Source organism: Podarcis liolepis (assembly GCF_965112155.1).
Source record: "Podarcis liolepis genome assembly, chromosome: 1".
NCBI classification, from domain to species: domain Eukaryota; kingdom Metazoa; phylum Chordata; class Lepidosauria; order Squamata; family Lacertidae; genus Podarcis; species Podarcis liolepis.
In genome coordinates, this window is record NC_139554.1 from 6,347,304 (window position 1) to 6,368,535 (window position 21,232).

General features: G+C 48.7%; 1 protein-coding gene across 2 annotated transcripts in view; it reads left to right on the forward strand.

Annotated features, from left to right (window-relative positions):
- The first annotated feature begins 553 nt into the window (after positions 1-553).
- Positions 554-21,232, forward strand: part of SLC35F4 (solute carrier family 35 member F4) — a 152,747-nt gene continuing 132,068 nt past the window's right edge. Inside the window, exon 1 of one of the 2 annotated variants that reach the window (XM_083515454.1) lies at positions 554-697. In XM_083515454.1, coding sequence (XP_083371580.1) covers positions 595-697 — 103 coding nt within the window. In that variant the 5' untranslated portion in view covers positions 554-594. The remainder of the gene's footprint in view (positions 698-21,232) is intronic. The other variant, XM_083515456.1, reaches the window with a different exon arrangement.

Sequence of the window (21,232 nt, forward strand, 5' to 3'; positions counted from 1 at the left end):
TTCCCGCCCCCCTTACCACAAACTTGGCTCTCCTGATGCTTTTAACGGGTCTTCAACGAGGAGGCAAAACACGACCCACAACACGCCTGGTCCATTCCCCCCCATCCCTCCCCCCCATCCTACCAAACTTTTGCTCGCTGCCGGTGCTTTGCAGCTGCGTTGTGGCTGTGTCTCCCCACCCCAAAAAAGGAGCACGAATAGGGAGGGGGACTGGATAGCCCTGGGGGAAAGTGCGCAAAAACTTCTAAGTGGCCGGCGTGGGTGCGTATTGGGGGGCGCATTTGGACGGAGGAGGAGGTTGGCTCAGCTGGCGAGAGGGAGGGAGGGAGGGGAGGGAGAAGTGGAAGGGGGGGGGGGAGAAGAGAGAGAGGCTGCAGCCTCTGCGATCATGCGGAGGAGCCGCTCTTTGCACGGTGGAGAAGCAGCGATAGCAGCAGCAGCAGTAGCAGCAGCGCAGGCATCCCCGAGCGCAGACGGATCGCGGCGCCCCCGGGTCGTGTCCGCCTCCGCCGCCCCCCCGGCTCCCCCCTGCGCCGTCCCGGGCTGGCTCCGCCGCCGCTGTCCCCGGCCGAGCTGCCCCCGCAGCCGCTCTGCATGGACGTCAAGGCGGCGCCCAACGGGGTGGCCACGATCGAGGACCGGATCCTGCGCATCACCGGCTACTATGGATACTACCCGGGCTATTCCAGCCAGAAAAGTGAGCGCGAGCGCCGCGATCCGGGGAGGGGGGGGGGCAAAGGATCTTGGAAGGGGGGGGGGTATTTCGAATTATTTTTTTTTGACGGGTCTGTTTCTCCGGGGGGGGGGGAGGAAACTGCAGAGAAGTAAGTAAGTGACTCCTTGGTGGGGGGGGTGCGGGGGGGAGAGAACAAGCCAGGATTCCTCCATCTCTTACGTTTACACGCTCCCCCCCCCACTCCTTTTGCAGCTGGAAAGTGGGAGGGGTGGAAGAGAAAGTGCGATGGAGGGGGCGGCTGGTCTGTGTCTTCCTTGCTGGGGGGGTGCCCTCTCCAGACCCCTTTTGCATTTTAAGCTGCTTTGTGATGCGCTGTGGAGGGTGGTTGTTGCAAAATTGTGCACAGGTTTTTTTTTTAAAAAGGTTGTATTTGGGGTGTATGTGTGCGTAAAAGCACTAAGGAGCCTGCAGTGTGTGTGTGTGTGTGTGTGTGTGCACGTGTGAAAGAGAGGTTTGCTGCTGCTGCTGGCTAGCAGCTCTTGAGGACTTGCCGCATCAAGTGTCGAGGGGCACGTGGGAACGGGCTGCCCGCGGGATGGGGCTGCAGTAATCGTGCGGGGAGGTCGGCCCTGTGAAGCAGGAGGCACAGATTGCGGCTGTGGAGGGACTCCTGAGAGCTGGCGGACACGACAGAGGTGCTTGAAGTGGTGCCTTGGGTGGACAAACGGGGGGGGGGCACTTCTTTGCACATAATGAGCTTGTGGGACTCACTGCCACATGATCCGCCGACAGGTTATCAGCCTAGAGGGATTTTGAAAAGGTTTTGGCCCCAGCCATGGCTGGTGTTCGGGGTGGTGAAATTCAGAGGTAGAAAGTGCTCTGAAAGCCCCGTCCTTTGCACTGATTTTAGCATATTTAAGCCTGCAGTCTTTTGTCTGCTTACCTGGGAGTAAGCCCCATTGCAGCTAAGCAGATATGTGCAGAATTGCATTGTGAAGACGGTCTTGGATTACGGCCAAGCTATTTAGAAAAAACACACCGCGATTCCACATTCTGCAGCGGTGCAACTTTCCTGGAAAAGTTTCAAGATTTTTATTTATTTTAAACATGTATAAACCTATTTAGTAGAAAGCCAAAAGTGCCTAAGCTGGTGTATTAATAACAGGCCCCGTGATTATTATTATTGTTTGGTGGAATAACAGCAATAATAATTTGCCACCTACAAATAAACATTAGCAGCATTATCTTTTATCATCTGAATCTACTGGAGATCTGTCACCGCTTTGATTAGCAGTCCAGAAAGGGACCACTGGCATTTATTAGAGCTCAACATGATCCTGAGAGGAGGCCAATATTCAAGTTTTTACGGGCAACTTTTATAACCTTTCATCTACCTGCAGTGAGGAGTGCGGCTTGTTTTGTGCAGAATGGAAAGGATTTTGTCTCTGCTAAGAAAACCACATGCCAGCGCTTTGCCATCGGAACGATAAGATGAACGTTCATTTGTCTAATTTGTCTTGGCTTCTCTGTCTTAATTCACTGCAGTGGAAATTCGGATGTAGTTCTTTGGCTTTTCGCTGCTTCTTCTTTTTTGCAATTCTGGCAGAAAGCATGAAATGGCACATTATGGGTGTTAAAAAGGCATTTTAAGGGTGGCTGTACAACCTGAAGTTCTTAAATCACACGTGCAACCATGGCAGTGGTGAAAGTGAGCAGAAAGACTGCTACGGTTTGTGGTGTCCTGGGAACAGCATCGTACGATATTGGATGTTTCCATTACAGTGGTACCTTGGGTTAAGTACTTAATTCATTCCGGAGGTCTGTACATAACCTGAAACTGTTCCTAACCTGAAGCAACACTTTAGCTAATGGGGCCTCCTGCTGCCGCCGCACCGCCGGAGCACGATTTCCGTTCTCTTCCTGAAGCAAAGTTCTTCTCCTTGTCCCCTCCATCTTTCCCAACATCAGGGTCTTTTCCAAGGAGTCTTCTCTTCTCATGAGGTGGACTCTCATGAAGGAGTCTCGGCTTCAGGATCTGTCCTTCCAGTGAGCACTCAGGGCTGATTTCCTTCAGAATGGAGAGGTTGGATCTTATTGCAGTCCATGGGACTCTCAAGAGTCTCCTCCAGCACTATAATTCAAAAAGCATCAATTCTTCTTTGTTGGCAAGGTGATGTCTCTGCTTTTTAAGATGCTGTCTAGGTTTGTCATTGTTTTTCTCCCAAGAAGCAGGCGTCTTTTAATTTCGTGGCTGCTGTCACCATCTGATTTGGTATGGTGCACCCCAAAAGGCCGCGAGGCACAACCGCCAGGTTAGCAAAGGACTGGGAGCCCCTGGGAGCCTTTGCAATGGTGCGGAAGGTGGTTAAGGCAGGTTCCTTGGTTCTTGTTTGAATGGACAATGAGGACTGGAAACTTGCTGCTGTTTTTAAAGCAAATGCCATAGTTCTTTGTTAAGGCAGCTGCCTTTCATGCAGAAGGCCCCAAGTTCAGACCTTGGCACCTCCAGGTGGACCCGGGAGAGATTTCTTGCCTGGAACCATGCAGAATCTGATGGTATAGCCAGCTGCCTCAATTCAGGTGAAACTATTTGTCCATCTTAGCCAAGGACTCTGCATTCTGACTCTCTCTTTAGCTCAGTCGGTAGAGCATCAGACTGTTAATTCCAGGGTCGTGGGCTTGAGCCCCGGGTTGGGGCGAAGGTTTCCTGCGTTGCAAGGGGGTTGGGCTAGATGACCCTCGTGGCCCCCTCCAACTCTACAATTAGCTATGAAACCAGATCTTTGCAGGGCTTGACCCTGGAACCTTCTGCATGCAAAGCACTCTGCCACTACAGTCCCATTCCCATATGTCAGTGGCCGGGAGGCGGGGAGCATTATTGCAGAGGCCTGCAGGGTGTCCTGCCTCTTCCAGTGGGACACCCACTGGGTCAGAAATGGTAGCTCATTGGTAGAGCCTGTGCTCTGCCATGCAGAAGGTGCTGGGTTCGATTCCTGGCATCTGCAGAGACTCCTTCCTTGAAACCCCCGGAGAGCTCTGTCAGAGTGCACAAGACTGAGCTGGATGGAGTGACTTGTATGAGGCAGGGACCTTGCTCAGAGCTTTGTGGGTTTTTTAAAACAATAATAATAATAATATTTATTTGATTTTTCAAATTACAGCTTTACAATCACATATCCAACATACAACCTAAAGACAAGATTACATAGAATCTCCAGGGCTTCCCTCCTCCCCTTTGTGGGTCCGGTTGTTAATCATTTCCTCCTGCATCTTTTATAACAATCCAAATCGTTTCCCTCTCCGTTATATCCAAAATTCAACATTGAACTGCAAGTGTTATTCCTATCCTTCTAACAACTTTAACTGTTTCCAATGGTTTTAAAGGTCAATTATAAACTTCCCCCGTTCTTTATTAAAATGTTGTTGTTGTTGTTGTTTAGTCGTTTAGTCGTGTCCGACTCTTCGTAACCCCCTGGACCAGAGCACGCCAGGCACTCCTGTCTTCCATTGCCTCCCGCAGTTTGGTCAAACTCATGCTGGTAGCTTTGAGAACACTGTCCCACCATCTCGTCCTCTGTCGTCCCCTTCTCCTTGTGCCCTCCATCTTTCCCAACATCAGGGTCTTTTCCAGGGAGTCTTCTCTTCTCATGAGGTGGCCAAAGTCTTGGAGCCTCAGCTTCAGGATCTGTCCTTCCAGTGAGCACTCAGGGCTGATTTCTTTAAGAATGGAGAGGTTTGATCTTCTTGCAGTCCATGGGACTCTCAAGAGTCTCCTCCAGCACCAGAATTCAAAAGCATCCATTCTTCGCCGATCAGCCTTCTTTATGGTCCAGCTCTCACTTCCATACATCACTACTGGGAAAACCTTGGCTTTAACTATAATGGACCTTTGTTGGCAAGGTGATGTCTCTGCTTTTTAAGATATTAAAATGTTGGTTTCCCTGATTTCTGATTCTTCCAGTAATTTTTGCTATTTCGGCATAATCCGCCAATTTAAATCTGCCATTCGTCTCTGGTGGCCAAGAGGTCTACAAGATGGCTTTGAGTCCTGGTGGCTCATATCTCCCTCCTCAGTTGGAGACAGTGATGCTTTTGGGTACCAGTTGCTGGAAACCGCAGGAGGAGAGAGTTGCTCTTGGGCTTGGATCCTGCATCTGGTTGGCCACTGTGAGAAGAGGATCCTAGACTCGGTGGGCCACCGGCCTGATCCTGCAGCTGCTTCCAGGTAGCAGGGCACTGCATTACCTTGGAGTTATCTGTGTTGTCTTCTTTTGGCTTAGGGCCCTCGTATTTACGGGACCGCCTCTCCTGGTCTGCCCTGCAGAGGACCTTAAGGTCCATGAATAATCATAGTTTAGAGGTTCTGGGCCCTAAGAAAGTCAGATTATCCTCCACCGGGGCCAGGGCCTTTTCAGTGATGGCTCCGACCTGGCGGAATGCTCTGTCCCATGAGACCAGGGCCCTGCAGGATTTAACTTCCTTCTGCAGGGCCTGTAAGACAGAGCTATTCCGCCTGGCTTTCAATTTGAACTTAGCCTGATCTTTTATTCCCCTTCCTTCCCTCCCCCTCCCCTTTTTATGAAGAATACCCGCTCTGGAATTCCACAGCTAATTCTCCCCTGGTCTCCTTGCTGGCTCGAATAGGACTAATTTAGCCAGCTAGCCCTGGGGATCATCTAATGTTTATTGGATGGATTTCCCCCCTAAATTGATTTTTTATTTTATTGTTATTCATGTTTTATACCGTATTTTATGCTGGGTTTTTTTTTGTAGCATTAATTAAGTGTTTTAAATTTGTTGTTAGCTGCCCTGAACCTGGTTTTCTGAACCGGGAAGGGCGGGGCATAAATATTATTATTATTATTATTATTATTATTATTATTATTATTATTATTATTATTATTATTTTGCATGGGGTCTGGGGGAAGTCTTGGGGAGGTGACTTCTCATTATTGCAAGAAGAAGAAGAAGAAGAAGAAGAAGAAGAAGAAGAAGAAGAGGAGGAGTTTGGATTTGATATCCCGCCTTTCATTCCCTTTAAGGAGTCTCAAAGCAGCTAACATTCTCCTTTCCCTTCCTCCCCCACAACAAACACTCTGTGAGGTGAGTGGGGCTGAGAGACTTCAGAGAAGTGTGACTGGCCCAAGATCACCCAGCAGCTGCATGTGGAGGAGCGGGGAAGCGAACCCGGTTCACCAGATTACGAGTCCACCGCTCTTAACCACTACACCACAGTGGCTCTCGCAAGCTCTGAGCAGGGTGTGGGTGTGAGTGTTAACCATCTGGGGCCCCCTACATGATTACAGCATTTGAGACCTGGCACCTTTGAGCAGAGCAGATACCCCCCCCAAAATATATGTGGGTGGGAGTTGGATATGGCTCCTGAACAGGTCTCGTATCACCTTTACAGCCCATGGCTTCCCCTGAATCATCCTGGGAACCTTAGTTCAATTGGATGCTGCCAATTGTACCTCTGCCGGGCGTGGTGAACTACAATTCCCAGGATTCCTCGGGGAGGGGGAAGCTTAAAACGTCTTGCAATTGTATCGCGTGGATGTGGCCAGCAGTCTCTTCACATGTTCTTAACTACCCTTTATTCATCACTGTGTTATAATGTCAAAAGGTTGGACATATTTGTGGGGGTTGGACTAAATGTCCTCCCGGGGTCCCGTTCCAAGTTGGTGGCTCTCTGGATTCTGGAAGAGAGAAAGAGAAAGATTCTGGAAAAGAGAAAGAGAATCTTCCTCAACGGATCTGGCTTGGCATATTCCCTTGCTTGGTAAATTAGAGGTGATGGGTTGCCATGGGAACCAAATAATAGGCCAATGGCCCTTAATGGCTGGCCTTATAAATGGTGGGCAGATGGGCAACTGGGATGCTTCTACCCCTTGCTAAGGAATGTGGTAACCCAACTGTCTGTGAGGAAAGGGCAGCCTCCAGCTGGTAACAGGCTGAGGGCAGAGGCATCGCAGGCTTAAGCTAGATGTGCCCTCGAATGTATAGCAACTTGGGACGGATCCTGTTTCTCCTCCTGATTCTCACTGCCAGATGTCAGCCTGCTTGCACTGTGACATCACAGGAAAGCCCCTTATGCAGACCCTTGGTCCATCTAGTTCAGTATTGTCTGCTCTGACTGGCAGAAGCTCTCCAGGGTTTCAGATGGGGAGCGTTTCCAGCCCTAACTGCTGACATTTGAACCCAGGACCCGCTGCATGCAAAGCTGACAGCTCATTCCCTTAACCAGGAGCCTTGAGGGGCAGCCATGGGATCTCTCTCCTGAATCTCTTCTCTCTATGGGGCGGGCAGGGTATCCATATTGTAGCCTTCTTAGACTTTACTGATTGGGTCTGCGTTGCTCCCGGACAGGAGGAAGGAAGTCAAATGACACCGAGGGTTGGTTCAGAGAAAGAGTTCTTTATTTCTGCTCTCCGGAACAGCAGAAAGGCACCTGCGTGGTCAGTCCACAGCAAGCCCAAAGAAGTGAGAAGTTTCATGCAGTATATATATCCTCCAGGTACCCTCTCCCTCCTTCCCCAGGAATCCAGCCACATCAGCCTATACATGCAGGTTGACATCACATATGTTCCTGCTCCGGTATTCTTAACCATAAAAGGGTATTCCTGTTCCTACTCTTATCTTGGAGCAAGAGGCCACCAACTCCAAGAAGACACTCTGGCGCTGTTCCTGGACTAGGTCTGTGCGTCAGGACGTAAGATAAGACCTAGACATGTCATCCCTACTCCACTGAAACAGCCAAGGTCATCCTTGCCGTCACAAACTGATAAAGGAGAGGGCTCTGAGCACAGCCAGGTTTTTGTTTATACATTGACTCAGAGCTCAAGTTAATGGATTTTAGCTAAGGAAAAATAGGGATTTTGGTGCCTGTTTCAAACTGCCTGCACAGTCAGTTTTGGGTTTGGGAAACCCATTCCTTCAATATGGCTCAGTAAGCACTGCATCTCTGGCAGAGTCATGGGGTGTGTGTTTGTGTGTGTGTGTGGACAGTGTATGAACTTAACACAGCTTCATTCATTTTTGGCTGCTGTTTTGTTAACGTTGTTTATTTTGTTTTATAGATTTCAGGTGTTCCATTGATTCGTTAATCATATAAAACGACTCTTGCTTCAATTGTGACGTTTCGCCTATTTTGTAGTTGTCTCTTTGCAAACTGTGTTCTCTAATTGTTTCACTGACGGCCTGTTGATTCTTCACTGTGATTTATGCTGTATCTCTGATGTTCTGTTATTGCGCCACCAAGCTGCTATTATTTATTGTTTGTCGGCCGCTTTGGGAATCATTTGAATCACAGCATAGAAATATAAGCAATCAGTCAAATCAATTACCGTATTTTTTGCACCATAACGCTCACTTTTTTCCTCCTAGAAAGTAAGGGGAAATGTTTGTGCGTGTTATGGAGGGAATGCCTACGGGTGGCATGCCTACGGATTCCTCCTCTAAAAACTACGTGCGTGTTATGGTCGGGTGCGTGTTATAGAGCGAAAAATACGGTAATCGCCGGGGCAGGTCTAACAATAGTGTGATGATGCAGCGGCTCAGGGGTGTAGAAGAAAAACACACTGCGCATGCTCAGAGGCCTATTGAGTCTAGGACTTGGTTGCCAGCCATGGCCAGCCAGACTCTTGTAGGGTGTTAAGGCAAAAGACCTTTTACTGTACCTTGTCTAGAGGAGGGTTGGAAAGTCACTGGCCTTGCAGGTGATTTTGGACTCCAACGCCCATCAGCTCCAGCCAGCATGTCCAATAGTGAAGGATGATGGTGTAGCCTTCTTAGACTTTATTGATTGGGTCTGCGTTGCTCCCGGGAGGGAGGAAGGAAGTCAAATGACACCGAGGTTGATTCAGAGAAAGAGTTTATTCTGCTGTCCGGATAGCAGAAGGCACTTGCGTGGTCAGTCCACAGCAAGTCCAAAGAAATGAGAGATACATGCAGTATATATATCCTCCAGACATCCTCTCCCCCCTTCCCCAGGAATCCAGCCACGTCAGCTTATACATGCAGGTTGACATCACAGATGTTCCTGCTCCGGCACTCTTAACCATAAAAGGGTATTCCTCTTCCTGTTCCTAAACTCTTATCTTGGAGCAAGAGGTCACCAACTCTAAGAGCACTCCTGGCGCCGTTCCTGGGTCTCTTGTCAGACCTGACAAGGTCTGTGGTCTTTGTGGTCAGGATGTAAGACCCAGCTGTGCCATCCCTGCTCTACTTTGGAATGGACAAGGCCATTCATTGCCGTCATGGACGGATAAGGGAGAGAGCTTTGAGCACTTGTTTATACAGCTGGGTTTTGGCTCAAGAGCTCAAGTTAAAACATTTTAGAAATGCTCCCTTGGAGAAGGAAAAATGCGGATTTTGGGTCCCATTTCAAACTGACTGCCCAGTCAGGTTTTGGAGTTTGGGAAACCCATTCCTTCAATGGGAGTTGTAGTCTAGCATCGTCTGGCCTGAGGAATAACAACACATATTCTCTGTTCTGGAAAATCTGTAGCTGTAAGGAAGATTCTTTGTTTGTTTGCATTTATATCCCACCTTTTTCTCCAAGGAGCTCAAATTATCACCTGTGGTTCTCCACCTCCCACACAACAACCCTGTGAGGCACGTTTGGCCGAGAGGCAGTGACTGGCCCAATGTCACCCAGTGAACTTTGTGGCCAACTGGAGATTTGAACCCTGGTCTCCCAGGCTGTAGCCCGACACTCTAACCACTGTGCCACCCTGTTACCCATCGGGAAGGTCTTGGGCTCCAATCTCCAGCCTCTCCTGACAGGGCTAAGAAAGACTCCTGCCTAAAACCTTTGAAAGCTGCCACCTGTCCGTGTACGGATGGTACTGAACAGTGCAGACAATGGCCTGGCTTTTTCCTATAATGGACCTTTCGTGTGGTCCTGTGTGCAAAAAGATTCTTTCCTGGACCACATAACACTGGTCCTGAAAGACCTACACTGGCTCCCAGTATGTTTCCAAGCACAATTCAAAGTGTTGGTGTTGACCTTTAAAGCCCTAAACGGCCTCGGCCCTGTAGACCTGAAGGAGCGTCTCTACCCCCATCGTTCTGCCCGGACACTGAGGTCCAGCTCCGAGGGCCTTCTGGTGGTTCCCTCATTCCGAGAAGCAAAGCTACAGGGAACCAGGCAGAGGGCCTTCTCGGTAGTGGTGCCCGCCCTGTGGAACGCCCTCCCTTCAGATGTGAAGGAAATAAGCATCTATCCTATCTTTAAAAGACATCTGAAGGCAGCCCTGTTCAGGGAAGTTTTTAATGTATGACATATTAGTGTATTTTTGGTATTTGTGGAAGCCGCCCAGAGTGGCTAGGGAAACCAGCCAGATGGGTGGGGTACAAATAAAATATTATTATTATTATTATTATTATTATTATTATTATTATTATTATCCTCAGGGGTGCCGTTTACATTTTTCCTTCCAGTGTGTAAACTAGGCAGTGTGGGATCGAACCGTTTCCTTCTGTGCTGCCTTAACGGAGCACTTCTCCGGCGAAAGAAATTTCGCTTTAAAGAGCCGAGCCACAAGCGAGCTGCCCTTGCTGGAATAGAACATTTCTGCGTTGGACGGTTTCAATTAGAAACTCTTTGTTTCTTTAAGCTGTAAGAACAACCTTCTCGCCCTAAGCAAAAGTGATTCATGTTTATACATGGATGGGAAATGACCCATCACGGTTTTTATTGTTTTTGGCATAATTTCTCTATTTGGCATGGCCTGAGGTGGCTGTGGAAAAGACACTTTTAAAAGGCAGTGATTTAAGGAATGTCCGAGGCGAAAATTCAGACAGAGCTGCACTGGGGAATGCAAAAGATAATCCATAGGTTTTTGGGGACAGGGAAGCTGTGTATCTATAGGTCGGGAGACGGGGGAACGGTGGCTCCCCTGTTGCTTGGGGACTGGGGAACTGCAAAAAGACCAGTTCCCGCGTCCCTAATTTTCAGAAAGCGGGTGTCTAGAAAGAAGGGGAGAGAGAGGGGGATGCTGAAATCCACTTTCCAAATGAGCAATGCAGCTAGCAGTAAATTAAAAAAAGGACGAAGCACGATACTCCCTCCTAAGCCTTTTGCTCGTGATGAAAGTAAAGAGAATCTGGCATCAAACAACTGTGCTCTTATTGCAGCAAACTGGCAAAGACGATTATGTAAGACAATTGTTTGTAGGGCGCGTCTGACGGCCTTCGCTGATTTGTCTCCTGCCAGCTGTGAGCTTTTGAAGAGGATACTTGAGGCAAAGAGAGAGGATAATTCTTCAGAACGGATGTGCACAAAAGGAGCACAATGCTTCTGTCGTGCAATGAGCAGCGTTCAGATATGGGCGGAACCTCCCTCTCTCTGTGGCCCTCCCCTCCGGTTACCTGCCCACCACCAGGATTTTAGTTTGTCTGTCGCTAAACTTCTTTTAAAAGGTAAAGGGACACCTGACCATTAGGTCCAGTCGTGGCCAACTCTGAGGTTGCGGCGCTCATCTCGCTTTATTGGCTGAGGGAGCCGGCGTACAGCTTCCGGGTCATGTGGCCAGCATGACTAAGCCGCTTCTGGCGAACCGGAGCAGTGCACAGAAACGCCGTTTACCTATTGATCTACTTGCACTTCTTTGACGTGCTTTCGAACTGCTAGGTTGGCAGGAGCTGGGACTGAGCAACGGGAGCTCACCCCGTCGCGGGGATTCGAACCGTCGACCTTCTGATCGGCAAGTCCTAGGCTCTGTGGTTTCATAGAATCATAGAATCCTAGAGTTGGAAGAGACCACAAGAGCCATCGAGTCCAACCCCCTGCCAAGCAGGAAACACCATCAGAGCACTCCTGACATATGGTTGTCAAGCCTCTGCTTAAAGACCTCCAAAGAAGGAGACTCCACCACACTCCTTGGTTTAACCCACAGCGCCACCCGCGTCCTAAAACTTAAAACCTAAACTTCTTCAGGTTCCTATAAACTTCTCTCAACAGCGTTAGAAATTAGCCAGGTGCGTTTTGCGACTAGCGTGGGCCAATGGCGACCACGTGGAGATCTCTGGATGCTAGGATGGCGAATGACATCTCCATCTGGCTGGCCCCTCCAGCTTTCTTAAGCAGGTCAGCAGATTAGCTGATTTATGGCACCTTTTCCTTCAAGGGGACGCAGGTGGCGCTGTGGGTTAAACCACAGAGCCTAGGACTTGCCGATCAGAAAGTCGGCGGTTCGAATCCCTGTGATGGGGTGAGCTCCCATTGCTCGGTCCCTGCTCCTGCCAACTAGCAGTTCGAAAGCACGGCAAAGTGCAAGTAGGCACCGCTCCGGCGGGAAGGTAAACGGCGTTTCCATGCGCTGCTCTGGTTTGCCAGAAGCGGCTTAGTCATGCTGGCCACATGACCCGGAAGCTGTATGCCAGGTCCCTTGGCCAATGAAGCGAGATGAGCACCGCAACCCCAGAGTCGGTCACGACTGGACCTAATGGTCAGGGGTCCCTTTACCTACCTTTACGGGAGTGCATGGTTCACCCCTGCTTCTCTGTTAGTCCCTACGATGACCCTGCGAGGTAGGTTACGAGGCTGCGACTTGACTCCGAGGTCACCCAGTGAGTTTCATGACTAAGTGGGGTTTTGAACACTCATCTTCCAAATCCTAGTTTGGCGCTCTGACCACTACACCACACTGTCTTCCTAGAGTACTTCTGCTATGGGACGGCTCTATAAATTAAGCAGGTAAATAAATATAGGGAGAGCCAAATGTCACTTAGAGAAAGATCTGAACTATTTCCCTAGAAGCTGGAATCTGTTTTATGCTGGATTGCTTTATTGGATGTATAATGTGTTGCAAACCATTTTGAGGCCCCCCACCCTTTAAAACATAAAGCAGTATAGAAATGAAATGGATAAGAATAAGAATAAATTATAATAATAATAAATTCCATTGCAAGAAAATGGAGAAGAGGAGGTTAAGGGGTGATATGATAGCCATGTTCAAATATATAAAAGGATGTCACATAGAGGAGGGAGAAAGGTTGTTTTCTGCTGCTCCAGAGAAGCGGACACGGAGCAATGGATCCAAACTACAAGAAAGAAGATTCCACCTAAACATTAGGAAGAACTTCCTGACAGTAAGAGCTGTTTGACAGTGGAATTTGCTGCCAAGGAGTGTGGTGGAGTCTCCTACTTTGGAGGTCTTCAAGCAGAGGCTTGACAACCATATGTCAGGAGTGCTCTGATGGTGTTTCTTGCTTGGCAGGGGGTTGGACTCGATGGCCCTTGTGGTCTCTTCCAACTCTATGATTCTATGAAAAGGGGCCCATATATTGCATTGTGGCGACCACAACCTAGGTTCAAGGTGCCATTAGGCAATTATAGCTTAAATATCTGAGTTTCTATCACTGCTCAGAGGCATTTGTTTTCTTCGTAGGCTTTTGTGAGAAGGTTTTTGGAGGCCCAGACACCCCCTTGAACCTGCACCTTTCTGTAACGCTGTCAAGATTTACAGACCTGCCAGAGTGCTTTATCCAAAGATCCATCGCGGAGAAATAAGCAATGAATAATCTGAAATGTTTTTTGGCACCAGCCAGCATCCTGTTTTTAGATACCGCAAGTCCGATTTCAGGTTGCATATTGAAATGGCAGAGAAGAGGTCGCAAGGAGGAAACAATAATCTCGGAGAACAAACACAAATAAAAAGCGTCTGCTTTGAGCCGGGAGATCTGGGAAGTCTACGTCCCAATTTGTCGCATTGAAAATGTCAGCTTCTCCATTCCTGTGTGACAGACACGCTAATCTTTTCTCTCAGCCTGTCATTCTGGGAGGTAGGGGAATCTGTCAGTTCTAGAGCATGGACCAATGGTTTGACTTGGTGTGAATCAATTTCTGATGTTCTTCTGCTAAGCAGTTTCCTGTGTTCAAAAGCTTCACAATCCTGGAATAAGAGGAAGGGGTCTTCTTATGGATCCGGAATTGGTTAATTAATAATAATAACAATAATTTATTACAGTGGTACTTCGGGTTAAGTACTTAATTCGTTCCGGAGGTCCGTTCTTAACCTAAAACTGTTCTTAACCTGAAGAACAGTTAATGGGGCCTCCTGCTGCTGCCGCGCCACCAGAGCATGATTTCTGTTCTCATCCTGAAGCAAAGTTCTTAACCTGAGGTACTATTTCTGGGTTAGCGGAGTCTGTAACCTGAAGCATATGTAACCTGAAGTGTATGTAACCCGAGGTACCACTGTATTTATACCCTGCCCATCTGGCTGGGTTTCCCCAGCCACTCTGGGCGGCTTCCAACAAAATATTAAAATACAGTAATGCATCAAACATTAAAAGCTTCACTAAACAGGGCTTCCTTCAGATGTCTTCTAAAAGTCTGTTGTTGTTGTTTTCTTTGACATCTGAAGGGAGGGCGTTCCACAGGGCGGCTGCCACTACTGAGAAGGCCCTCTGCCTGGTTCCCTGTAGCTTTGCTTCTCACAATGAGGGAGCTGCCAGAAGGCCCTCGGTGCTGGACCTCAGTGTCCGGGTAGAACAATGGGGATTGGGACACTCCTTCAGGTATACTGGACCAAGACCGTTAGCAGAGAGTAGGAAAAACCCAGAATGGAGGGATGCAGAAGGTGGAGATTCCCTAAGGATCAGTATTGGGACCTATGCTTCATAGCTCTTTCACAAAGTATCTAGAGTCTGAGTCAAGGAGTGAGATAGCCAAGTTTGCTGATGCTACTAAATGGTCCAGGGTCATTAAAACAAAAGGATGGCAAAGAGGTTCAAAAGGAACTCTCCAAATTGAGTGGATTGGCAGGGAAGTGCCGAATGCGAGTCAATTGAAATGGGTCTGTAGGGATAGAAGCTGCTCCGGAAGGTAGGACCCGAATCAACGGCCTCAAGTTACAAGAAAGGAGATTCCGACGAAACACCAGGACAAACCTTCTGATGGTAAGAGCTGTTTGACTGTGGGACGGAAGGCTATGGGTTCTCCTTCCTTGGAGATGTTTAAGCAGAGTTTAGATGGCCACCTGTCATGGATGCTTTAGTTGAGATTCCTACATTGAAGGGGGTTGATGACCCATGGGTTCCCTTCCAGCTCTGTGGTTCTATGCTTTTGGGCTTCCCTGAAGAGGCATCTGTGTGCTGGGCCCGGGGGTAACCCATGAAACGCTGTCCAGGTCCGGTCCTGAATTCAAGGATTTCGCGAGGAGTCAGTCCGACAGGGTCAAGGCAGGACACGAGGCAGGAAACCAGGCAAGGACAGGTACAGGATCTCAGGCAGGATCTGGCATACAGCAACGTTGCTCCCGCAACCTGGGGTGGGGTCCGACAGCCTTTTATCTTTGTCGGGGTAGCGGCCGGTCCTGATCCCCCGGCGACTCACCTCCCTGTCTCGCCCGAAGGCGAGCACTCCTCCTGCGAGTACTCAGGTCTCTCCTTCTCTCAGACCTCAGTCTCTGCAGCTCGGGAGACGTCGGTGGGTTACTAGATCCAGGGGCCGCCTCAGCCTCCCCTGACCCAACCGGTAGTGGAGCAGCTGTAAGTGAAGGCCCAGCAGAGGGCAACAAGGTCATCCCCACATCTGGAGCCAGGGCAGGCTCAGTCCCCTGTCTTGGCCCAGCTGGTGTTTGTTGCAGGGGGACCTGTGCAGACTAGGGCTCTTCAGGATCAGGCCCCAGACTTGGTTCAGATGTTGCCTAAGGCAAAGGATCCGGTGCAGACTGAGACTCCTCTGGTTCCGAGTCCGAGTCCCAGGCCATCACAATCTGGTTGGCCACCACGAAAGCAGGATACCACCTCAGATGGCCCCTTTGCCAGATCTAGCAGGGCTTTGCTTACCTTCTCAGTGGGATGTTGTCTTTTCGGCATGGACGGAAAACGTTTATGTTTCTTCGGGTTGTGGACAGCATTTTAATGTGGTGATTTTATCCTGTTTTTCTCCTCTGCGACATCTACTCTCCGTCAGGAGGGAAAAAACCCCCAAATGCATCTAAAAGGCTGTTTGGTTAGAAAAAGAAACTAGCAAATTATTTCATCAGGAAGTGAGGACTTTCTTATTCCAACAGACTGATTGCTTTTGATTTTGGGGCTGGTGCTGTGTTGTTTTTATTGTTAATTAGGTGTGTTGTGGGTTAAACCACAGAGCCTAGGACTTGCCGATCAGAAGGTTGGCAGTTCGAATACCCGCGATGGGGTGAGCTCCCGTTGCTCGGTCCCTGTTCCTGCCAACCTAGCAGTTTGAAAGCACATCAAAGTGCAAGTAGACAAATAGGTACTCCTCCGGCGGGAAGGTAAACGGTGTTTCCGTGCGCTGCTCTGGTTCGCCAGAAGCAGCTCAGTCATGCTGGCCACATGACCCGGAAGCTGTACACCGGCTCCCTCGGCCAATAAAACGAGATGAGCGCCACAACCCCAGAGTCGGCCACGACTGGACCTAATGGTCAGGGGTCCCTTTACCTTTTAATAGAACTTACAGTTTTTAGTTCTATTGATGTTTCACTGTTTTTGATTGATTAAAAAAACACCAAGTTTCTAACTGTTCTCATTTTATCTGCAAACCGCCTGGAGTCCCTGCCAGGAAAAAATGGCGGAATATAAATAAAGAGATGAAGAAGAAATCTAGTTTCAAGGTCCTGCAAACTGCACATTAGCTGTGAGCAGGAACACACAAGTCTTTCCGTTACACCCAAAGGGACTTTGCCCTCTTCTCGCCCCTCTGCCCCCCCCTGCTCCCGAGGGTCCATCAGTCCTCAGAAGCAGATTTCAGGGTGCACACATGGGGGTGGATGGGTGGGGGCTGCGTAGAAGAGAAGACGGGAAGAGGGGCAGTTTTACTGTGCAGGCAAAAGGCTTTGGTGGAAGCTGTTGTGGAAAAATCTAGGTGCGAGGCTGCTCAGTCACCCAGCTCGTCGGGCAGAGCCCGCGGGTCCCTGCGGAATAAAGGAAGGAGTCCAGCCACCAAATAGCTGTAGACCAAAGTTTATTGCGCAACAGGTTCAAAGAGGAATTTTGCACCCCGAGGATGGGGTGACAAGGACTTTTAAAACTTTCCCACCATATCCCAGAATACAGTTTGTACAGCATCACTGCTACATCATTGCTTCATCATTGCTACATCACTGACATGGCACAAAAGGGGAGGGGTAGACAGGGGTTAGGGATGTGGATGGCGCTGTGGGTTAAACCACAGAGCTTAGGACTTGCCGATCAGAAGTTCGGCGGTTCGAATCCCCACGATGGGGTGAGCTCCCGTTGTTCAGTACCTGTGCGTGTGCACAGATGTGGCGCTGTGGGTTGTGGACACTGGAAGTTGCGAACGTGCCTCCCGCACGGATCATGTTCGTAACCCGAGTGTCCACTGTATTTGGTAATTGCTGAACCTAGACATTTAGAACGGGGAGGAAAAATAGTTCATTTACGCAGTCGTCATTTCTCGCTGTGCATTATGCATACTGTTCCAGGTCCTTTGAGTCAGAGGAGGGAAGACTGAGAGGAGGCAAAAAAGAGAGAGGAAAAAATGGGTATGTAGGCTTTTAAGTCATTTGGGTAATTTAGAAAATGTTACACTTAATCTTTTGTAAAAAGTACAGGCCTCTGGTTCTCTTAGCGACACTCCTGCTGGTTCTCTCTCCACCCCTTGTAAGGAAAAAAGGACAAGCTGCTGTTTCAGGAGGTTTCTAAAGCAAACACCCACATATCGTACTCAGGACTAAAAGTGTGTGGGACCCTCGAGGACCCTTTGCTTTCAATAACACTTGCACAAGTTGTTTTTTTGGGGGGCAGGTGCGGGTAGGAGGGTGAAAATCCTGCTTCATTTCCAGTTCATGCACTGTAAGTTGCTGCTGAAATAATGCATTTTTTAAAACACCACAAACTGGTGTTATAAGAAAAATACTGCTTCCTTTTCCTTATGGGGTATCTAAGAGCCCGTATAGAGTCCTTATGTAGGTTTTCTATTGGTAGGAGAAAATAACAGAGGCCAACCAGAGAATATTGAGGAGCAAAGCAGCTAGTAAGCCTGATCTTTATTGATCTGTTGCAACCGCCCAACTGTGGCTTCCCACATAATAATAATACAGTAATAATAATAATAATAATAATAACAACAACAACAACAACAACAACAACAACAACTTCCCGATACAGGGCTGTCTTCAGATGGCTCTGGGGTCGGATAACTCCATACTCTCCAGCATTTATCCAATGAAAATAGGAACGTCCCAAGGAAAGCGGGACATTCCGGGATCAAATCAGAAACGGTAAAGCCAGGACTGTCCCTGGAAAATAGGGACACTTGGAGGGTCTGGGAGTTCCATAGCTTGATGATGGAATGCGTGGAGATAGACTTTCTTCTCTCTGCCTTAAATCTTCCCACATTTGGCTTCATTTGGAGGTCTGCAAATTCTAGTGATGTGAGAGAGGGAGAAAAGCTAACCAAGCTATAGCTTATCGGCCCCCATCTCTTGAAGACCCCCCAAAAATGTAAAGGAAAAAACAACAGCTGGATGTACATTTCCAAAATCTAAGATAAAAAACAAATAAATTAAAACCTACATACAGCAAGAGTGTTTGGTGTTGTGTAGGCTCCTATGATGTAAGTTATGGGCCCCGCCTGCTAGCCTGCTCCCTAAAATATCACTGGTTTGCTCATTTCTGTATATAGGGTGCCTACATTCTGCATGGACTGGTTGCAGGGCAACATGTGCAAATGACTTGAGATACCTATCAGGTCCATCAATTACCATATAGCATATATTCAACACAAAACACAGCGGTGAAAAGGTCCTGAATGCTGCAACCTTTCCTTGTGGGGGAGTCATTCCATCCCTTTGATCACTGGGGTGGCCGTTTTCTGAACCAGGGTGACGCTGTCAGGATTCCAGCCGAGGTCACAGGTAACTGGCCTCACTCCCAGGCATTCAGCTGGGATCCTTGTTGACCTTCCCGTCTGCGTCTCCCGGCAGGCAAGGTCATAAACCGGCGATCCTCCTCAGACGTGAGCAGGACACACCCTCCTCCTTCTCTCCCTCCTTGCATTCCCCCAGGGAGGGGATGAAAGACAGACAGGAGTCCTTTTACATGTCTTTTATTCCTGTCGTTCAGCAGTACAGAGAAAACGTGTCTGTACCCTCCAGACTCCAGCAGTAGAGTCTCAACTCCGCCCCTGTACTTCCAGCACAGGTCAGATGACACTCTGAGCTAACATCCGGTGCTCAGTACAGAGAATGGACTGCCCCCTTTCTCCACTAATACAGTTGCAGACATCAACATCCTGTTTTGCTTTCCAGCCACCTGCAGCTGGCTTTTGCATTGCTGCTTTTTCCTGACAGTCTAAACCAGTGTTCCCCAACCTTGGGCCTCCAGCTGTTTTTGGACTAGAATTCCCATCATCCTTCACCACTGGTCTTGCTAGCGAGGGATGATGGGAGTTGTAGTCCAAAAACAGCTGGAGGCCCAAGGTTGGGGAACACTGGTCTAAACCACTGAGCCTCTTGGACTTGCCGATCAGAAGGTCGGGGGCTCGAATCACCTCGATGGGGTGAGCTCCCATTGCTTGGTCCCTGCTCCTGCCCACCTAGCAGTTCCAAAGCACGCCAGTGCATGTAGATAAATAGGTACCACTGTGGTGGGAAGGTAAACAGCGTTTCTGTGTGCTCTGGCACTTGCCACAGTCCTCTGTGCGCCAGTAGCAATTTAGTCCTGCTGGCCACATGACCCGGAAAGCTGTCTGTGGACAAATGCTAGCTTCCTCGGCCTGAAAGTGAGATGAGCGCTGTAACCCCATACAGTCGTACCTCGGGTTACAGACGCTTCGGGTTACGCATTTTCAGGTAACGGACGTGCCAAAACCCGGAAGTACCGGAATGGGTTACTTCCGGGTTTCGATGCTCACACATGTGCAGAAATGCCAAATCGCACTTTGCGCATGCGCAGAAATTTTGAATTTTGAAATATTTTATTGTCACTTGAACAACTTGTATATGGTGAGATTACACGAGCACCCCCCACTCAGCTCTCTTAGTCTTAATTCCCCTTGTTTACTGACTCAAACCCACCAAACCCAAAAGTCAGTTGCCCTGTTGTTATCTTTTCATTCAGCAGCCTAACAGCCCAAGGATAGAAGCTGTTCTTTACCCTGTTGGCGCGACTAATCATGCTTCTATATCTTCTGCCCGAGGGCAAGAGATCAAGAAAGTGCCGGCCAGGGTGTGAATCATCCCTGAGAATTTTCCTCACTCTCCTGCGGCAACGGTCTTCCGCGATGTCATCCAGCGGATTCACGGGACAGCCCATAATACCTTGTTTTGTATTCACCACCCTCTGTAAGCACTTCCTGTCAGTTGATGTCAAACCAGCGTACCACACCGTGATGCAGTATGCAAGGACACTTTCTATTGCGGACCGGTAGAAGGAGATCATCAAATGTTGATTGACAACGTTCTTTCGCAATACTCTGAGGAGATGGAGTCTCTGTTGGGCTTTCTTAACCACCTGGGTTGTATTTATTTTCCATGTAAGGTCGTCACTGAGATAAACTCCTAGGAATTGTGTCACACATGCGCAGAGACGTGGCACTGCGGGTTGCGAACGTGCTTCCCCCATGGATCACGTTTGTGACCCGAGGTTCCACTGTACAGTGGTGCCTCGGGTTAAGTACTTAATTCGTTCCGGAGGTCCGTTCTTAACCTGAAACTGTTCTTAACCTGAAGCACCACTTTAGCTAATAGGGCCTCCTGCTGCTGCCGCGCCGCCGGAGCATGATTTCTGTTCTCATCCTGAAGCAAAGTTCTTAACCCGAGGTAATATTTCTGGGTTAGCGGAGTCTGTAACCTGAAGCGTATGTAACCCGAGGTTCCACTGTACTCGCCTTTGACTGGACTTAACCGTCCAGGGGCCCTTAACCTTACACCTTTCTGAGCCTTTTTCCAACTCTGCAATATCCTTTTTGGATGGTGCACAGGACTCCAAATGCGGTCGCACTGTAGGTTTGTGCAATGGCATTATAATATTGTCCGTTTCATTTCCAGTTCCTTTACTCATGATCCCTAGAAAGGGATTTGCCTTTTTCCACGGCTGCCACTCACAGGGCTGACCCTCATTTGTCCTCTGCCATGGATGGCTCAGTTACTCCTACTAGCTATATAAGTTTCCCCTCTTGTAAAATTTCCTTGCAGCTTTTAGCCCAAGGTGCCTTCCCTCGCAAGGAACATACAAACAAATCTGCAAGCTGTTAAGAGTTTGCCTCTGTTTAGCCCAACTTGCCTCTCTTTGATCGTCTGCAGAAGCCGGAGGCTCAAATGGACCCCATCTTTTATTTATACAAATCCTTTGTTCTTAAAGATGTATGAATTACTTCAGTTTGCTAAGCTGCTGTTATTGCTTTGAGAAAAAGCCCGTTAATACGCTGTCTTTTCCACCTCCCCTTCCCACCCCCTCCCCTTTCTTCTGAGTTCTGCAATATGAATGCTGGAGGAAGCCTGCCCATAAATTTCCATTTCTCATGTCATATATATATGCGCTTGCTATATGGAAGTGGATTTTGGAAGTTTAAAATTAGGGTGCCCTTTAAGGGATCATAGAACCGTAGTGCTGGAAGGG